A 7,180-nucleotide genomic window follows, 5' to 3' on the forward strand; every position below is an offset into this window, starting at 1 on the left:
TGGGATACACAACTGCACATATTTATGGGGATGTGCACATGTGTATCGTGAGGCTTAAAATCTATGGTTCTAGCACATGTCACGTGGGGGAGTCAGATTATCACGACTCATTAAGGTTTCCTATTTTACCCTTTTCTATGTACATGTGGCATCGTGCCATTGGTTTTTCGTTACCAACAAATTCCGACTTGTTATATCAATAGTAATACTTCTGCTGAATCTCTACTTTTACGGTCATGAAGTCTTGGAATTAAGATTGAAACCTTCCCATTGAATGAAGAAAATGACTTCATAGCTGCAAAATTGGTGAGCATTGTTCACTCCATCTCACACTCACCTATAAGACTTTAAGTTCTCTGTGGGCTCACACTTTAATTAATCCCTCCAAACTCTCCATATAAGAAGGGCTATGACCACTCAAAACTTCAATATAAAAAAAAAACAAACAAAGAAGCTCAATTAACTTGTGAGCTTACTTCCCTCTCTCTCTCTCTCTCTTATTTGATTTTCCAAATGGGAATTCTTCACTTCAATAGGGCAGCCCTTTTGGTCTTCTCTATGACCTTAATATTGATGGCGGGTTTCTGCTACTGCGAAGATAAGTCTGTCGAGGTTGTTGACAAAGAGAATGTCAATACTGAGACCTCTCCTGAGCTTTTCCATCACTTACTCCATCATAAATACAAGAAGCCCTTCTTTCATCATATTCCAAAGTATAAGAAACCATGTCCACCTATCCACAAAATCAAGAAACATCCACTGATTCATAAGGTTCCAAGTGATCCACACATCCCAAAGATTCCATCTCATCCAGACATCCCAGAAACTTATCCACTGTCCTTCCATTTCCTACAACCCCCACTCTTCCTCCACCTTACTTCCACCCTTAGTTTGGGTATTTGCTTCCATTAGTAATTTTATAAAGCCCTCCTATATGCAAGTAAAGAAATAAAAGTCTGTGTGGTGTTGTCTCACTTCTGTCCTTATTAAGAGTACTTACTTGAGAATCTAATGGTAGAAAAAAGTCTCTAATTAAAAATATGAGAAATCATTTGCAAGACCAAGTGACAGGGACTCCTTTATTATCTAATAGATGTGTGTATTATCTTTGATACTTTGTAAGTTTGGAGATATATATAATAAGAAAGTTGTTGTGTCTACCATATTTATATTATATTTTGTCTAAATGGAATGAATTATAATAGTTATGCTTGGTCGTTGGGTGAATTGTATCAATTCTATTATCTATGTTGTGTATGTGAAATTTGTTAATGACAAAGATGCCACTTGGATGAAAATATATTATAGCAAGAGACCACAAAACTCTGTAAACTGATGTAAAATAAAATGTTATCGTCTTTGGTGTGTTGGTTGTATTAGAGTACTAGTTATGTTGTATTTTATTAAGATGTATTGAGATGCATCAAACCATGCTAAATAGGATTAAATCACGAAGTTGGGATAGTTAGGTTGCATTGTATTAAGGTGCACGTATTGAGAATCAATACACCGAAGGATGTTGATTTGGGTATTTGCCTCCATTTCCACCTGTACTCTTCCCATCTTTGGGAAAACTTTAGAGCCCCTATATGCAAGTGTAGAAATAAGAACCTTTTTGGTATGTAGTACTTTTGTTTCACATTTAAATTATTTGTTTGAGAATCAGAAATTAGAAACAAACCTATTTGAAAGAACAAGTGATAGAGGCTTTCTTTGTGATCCAACAGATGTGGGTGTTATTTTCATGGACACATATATTATAAGTTGGAGGCAAATAATAATTAAGTTGTTGTGCCTACCATAATAATATTACTTTGTCTAAATGGAACGAGTTAGTTGTGCTTGTGCGAATAGCAAGAAATTCCATTAATTACTTATATTGTGTATGTGAATTTGTAATTGACAAAGATGGCACCTCTATCAATATAGGAGACCACAAAACTCCATAAATTGGTGTAAATAAAAATTTTATGCCTTACGGGGATCTCGGTGGTTGATACAAACCAACGAATGTGCCATTAGTGGTACAGAAAGCTAAACTCACATTGTATTTAAATCTAATTAAATTTTATCATATTTTTTATTATAAAATATTTATAATATATTTCAGGAAAGCTAGGATCCTGGTTTAAAAACTAATTTGAGACCAAGTAATCCCAGTCACGGAGGCGATCAGATGGCAAGATAATCAATGTGAATTGTTCATCACATTGATTTGAATGAGATCTGAGATGGCTTGTCTGATATTTTAAAATTATCAATCAAGTTTATGAAAACTCAACCAAGATTATTCTAATAATTTTAAATTTTTTAACCATTACAGAAAACTTAGATTTCTTGACTGAGCATCTACTAATTCATCTTATAATAAGAAATAATTATAGTTTTTCTAATGCATATACATACATATAATTATTAACAAATAATTTAAAATCAATTTAAATAGTTTGACTCATCCAAGATGAGCTGCCTGGATGTATTAACCTTGATAGATTTGGATCTGTAAAATAATAATAATAATAATAATAATTGGAAGGTTTAACCCTGAGGGGGTGGCTCAATGGAAATTTCGGATCCAATAAGCTGTGAGTGTCTGTAGGCTGTGAGTTCAACACCTAGTATGAGTAGTATTTCCTCGAGGCCACCCGCGAGGGCGCACCCTCAGTTATCCAGTGCTTGTGATGTGCGGGTGTTGCACGTGCATGGAGGAAAGACCCATATGCCTTGGCTCTTCTGGTCTCCTAGTTGGATGTAAGTTTGGACACTCCCGTCATTAAAATTGTTTTTTTAATAATAATTGGTAGATTCACATGAATCAGTCCAAGTCTTAAAAAATAAAAATGACAGATTTGATCGGGTCTAGGTCTAATAAATTCCTTATTGGATTGGTAGCAATCTGATCCATTGACAACCCTACTCTTGACCTTATATCTCACTTAAAGTTGATTTTTTTTTTCTTTAAATAATCTACTTTCTAGACATTAGGTTTCTTTGTCATGAAACACGAATAATAATTCGGGCTGAAATTTTGGTAAGTTTCTTATGTCAGGAGCTAATTTAGTCTTAAATTATTACATAAAATACTAATTAATTTCTAAAGATTCTTCATTCTTTTTTAATATATTGGAATTTTCTAGGATTGGCCTAGTCAAGATTAGCTTGATCCCCAGTTTTCACCCAAAACACAGATTGAAAGTCTCTTATTTAAAAAAAAAAAAAATAGATGATTCTTTATTTGTAATAAGGGAGAAAATTTTGCATCAATATGGTCAATAACACAGTTGTTAAGTCCAATTTTAAATTCGAAAACGTGCTAATCTTCACTTTCAAAGACTAATGACTAATCCATCTTGAAAATCATCCTAAAATCTTCAAGTTTCTCATCTACCCATTAATCATTTCTGCTCAAAAAACCAACCCATGGATCAGATTCTCCTCACTTTCTTCATTTTCTTCTCTTTTTCCATTTCAATCATCAAAGCCCAACAAAACTACTCAGGAAATTCAATACTTGATTGCATGAGCAGTGGTGAAACTAGTCCTTCCCCTAATTTTCTCTACACTTGCAATGGTGAAAACTCGTCGTGCCAAGCTTTTCTCCTCTTCAAAGCTCAACCTCCTTATAATTCCGTCATCACAATTTCCAACTTTACTTCTTCAGACCCATTAGAGCTCGCTCGCATCAACAACGTTTCGATGATCACAATTTTCCTACATACAAAGAAGTGATTGTTCCTGTTAACTGTTCTTGTTTGGGCCACAACTATCAAGCCAATTCCTCTTATATCATAAGTTTTGACGAGAATTACTACACGATTGCTAACAATAGATATCAAGGCTTTTCTTCGTGCAATTCGCTTATAGAGGAGAATCCTTATAATCTATACAATTTGATTCCGGGTTCTGAACTACGGGTACCACTTAGATGTGCATGTCCGACGAGTAATCAAATAGTTAATGGCACAAAGTACTTGTTAACTTACTCGATCACTTGGAATGACAGTGTTGATGGTATAAGTGAGAGGTCTAATGTAAACCTAACGAGCATGCTTGAAGCAAACGGGTTTTCTGAATATGATCCAACGATTTTTCCATTACGACACTTTTGATTCCTTTACCTAGTGAACCTTCAAGTACCCAAACCATAATTCAGGTTCCACCATTAATAATTTCTCCTCCCAATGTTTCCAATCCAAGAACAAAGAAATCCAAGAAAGGCCTTTATGTGGGTATTGGAATTGCATCCATTTCTTCCCTTCTAGTCCTCCTTTGTATTGTTCTAACAATTGCCTTCTTATGTCAAAAAAGAAAGCTAGATAGAACAAAGGGGAGAAAGAAATGGGTTTTACCCAAAGATTTTCTACTCAAAATCGCTAGCGCGGATCGGGTCTTGAAAGTATTCGAATTTGAGGAATTGAAGATTGCTACCAACAATTTCAGCCCTGAGTCAAAGATGAAGGGTTCGGTGTATCGTGGGGTGTTAAGTGGGGAAAGTGGGGAGGTCGTCGTAGCCATTAAAAAGATGAGAAACGATGTATCAAAAGAGGTAAAATTTCTTAATAAGATCAACCATTTCAATCTGATAGGGCTTCATGGTGTTTGTGAAGATAACGGGTATTTCTACCTCATTTACGAGTACATGGAATATGGTTGTTTAAGAAACTGGTTAAGTAATAAGAGTTGTCCGATCATTTCAAGTTGGACTCGAAGGATTCAAATTGCTTTAGACGTCGCTAATGGTCTTCACTATCTTCATAATTTCACTAAACCTGCTTATGTTCACAAGGATATTAAGACTAGCAATGTTCTACTCAATGGTGATTTAAGAGCCAAGATTGCAAATTTCGGGCTAGCGAGTTCGACGGAGAGGAGCGACGATGTGTCTGCGTCGTCAAGACTTGTTGGTACGATAGGTTACATGGCGCCCGAGTATTTAGAGATCGGGTTAGCCACACCAAAGATCGATGTATATGCTTTAGGGGTTGTGATGTTGGAGCTGATCACGGGAAGAGCTGCTCTTATGAAGTTTAATGGGAAAAAATTGTTACTTTCAGCGACGATAATGTCAATCATGGAAGGAGAAGAATTCGAGGATAAGCTTCGTGATTTTATGGATCCAAATCTCAGAGGGAACTACCATATGGACCTTGCATTGGGTGTAGCTAAATTAAGTGTGGGATGCTTGAAGAGAGATCCGATGAGTAGACCAAGCATAGATGAGGTTGTATAGACTTTAGTGAGAATTCATAGTGATTCGCTAAAATGAGAATCCCCATATGTCGAATTGGTTGAAAGTAGTAACAGTTATCATGAAAAGTTGGAAAAGATTTAAACCAAATAATAGAGTCCATATTCAAGTCGATGTAGATTTGTTTTGTAATTTTATAAAGAATGTGAACTTGAGATATGTGTTTTTTTTTTTTTTTTGGGCTTAGGATATGTTTGCAAGGTGGAGTTAAAGGGAGGAATTGTAATTCACGCGAGAGTTGCAACTCCCAACATTGCACACGCACCGAGGATTAGTTAAGTGCTCTAAGAGGCTCGAATACGTTAATTCCCATAAATTACATAATTAAAGCTTGATAAAAGAAGATCACTATCTTCCTCCCTTTGACCAAAAAAAAAATCACAAGGCAACTTTGAATATATGAGGCAAAACAAGGTGAGTCGCAATGTGAAAAAGGCCTATATTTGACAGTCCAAGGCAGTCGAATTTTATAAAATTCGACAGACCAAGACGTAAAATTTGTCATTGTCAAATTTTTTTTTTTTTTTAACGGATTGAAACCATTAAATTAATGGAGGATGGGAGAAATTTGATGGCTCTAAGCCATCAAATTGGGAAAAATTTTCAACGGCCATGGCCGTTGAAATTTGGTTTCTAAATTTTTGGGCTTTGACCCGTCAAAATTTTCAATTTTCACATAGCGAGTAAATTCAAAGTTTATTGATAATCTGAATAAGAATAATACAAAACATCACCCATAATAGTTTAAATAGACTTTCAGACTTCTAATTTGATTCCATTTCACACTACCACTGTAGTTACCAGAATATGAAATTACGAAAGATAGTAAAATTTTAAATCGACAAGAATTTCTAAAAGCATCTATAGTTACACACTTCCATGTCAGCAAAGTGAGAATTGAGGTCACTCCAACACGACTCTATATTTACATACATTCTTTGAGGATTGCATTGATTCAGACACCATAATGATCAGACTGACCTTAAAATAATACTCATGACCTTCTAAAACAAATTGGGACTTAAAATAACTCAGAGTACACTAAAAAAAAAAAATATGAATAATGCCGAAGTGACCTCAAGATTATAACTCATATCACACTTTCCTAATGTATAGTTCCTACACATTTACACGTCACGAAAGTGTGATACAAAGTATGATCTTGCGGTTACTCCAACACTACTCAAAAAATATTACTAAAAGTATAAAGTTTGAAACAAAAGAAAAAGTGCATTTTGATTCCCCAAAATGTCCTTTTTTCGTGAGAGTAAACTTGCTTGTTAGTTGTGCTCGTCATTTTCTTTTTTGAATTTGTATTGTAATATTGATTTTGATAACCGATCATGAAGTTTTGCCTATTTGGTATGTATTTGGCCTTTTGGTCATTCCACTGTAGAAGCCCATGGCCCTAACTAATTTTCACAAAACTAGCTTATAAGGTGAGGATTGCCTTAGGTTTATATGTAGTCCAAGGTCATGACTCATGATACCCAGCCGATATGGGACTATAGCTCACACTCCCCCTCACCTGTAACCTATCTCACGCATCCATGTGATTACCCGCTCTAACACCATGTACAAGCCCATGGGCCTATCTAATCTTGACAAAACTGGCTTATAAGGTGAAGATTTCCCCAAGTTTATATTAAATACAAGGTCACCGTACCGAAACGATGTCGCTCATATCCACAACATAAAGTCTTCTGCAAATAATCCTAAATACGTCTTGTAATTTGAAGAAAACTTATCCTCAAGTTGTTTAATTTGTGGGTTGTAATAGAAAGTTTGACTCAAGAAATATATGTTTAGGAATCTTTATTTCCAGAAGAAATTTTCTTTTCTTCCCTTGCATTGCTCATAGTTTGAACATGGTTTTAAAACTCGGTTTCACGTGTCGTCTCGTCCATAATAAGAAAGCTAAAATCAACGGTA

General features: G+C 35.2%; 1 protein-coding gene across 1 annotated transcript; it reads left to right on the forward strand.

Annotated features, from left to right (window-relative positions):
* The first annotated feature begins 573 nt into the window (after positions 1-573).
* LOC147381333 (protein LYK5-like) lies at positions 574-5,230 on the forward strand. Its single transcript, XM_086430576.1, has 3 exons — positions 574-713; positions 3,662-4,031; positions 4,154-5,230. Exons 1-3 carry the CDS (start codon positions 574-576, stop codon positions 5,228-5,230), a joined length of 1,587 nt encoding a protein of 528 aa, XP_086286702.1.
* The last annotated feature ends 1,950 nt before the right edge of the window (positions 5,231-7,180 follow it).

Source organism: Akebia trifoliata, unplaced genomic scaffold (genome assembly GCF_017979445.1).
Source record: "Akebia trifoliata isolate Shusen 1 unplaced genomic scaffold, ASM1797944v1 Contig00566, whole genome shotgun sequence".
Lineage (NCBI taxonomy): Eukaryota > Viridiplantae > Streptophyta > Magnoliopsida > Ranunculales > Lardizabalaceae > Akebia > Akebia trifoliata.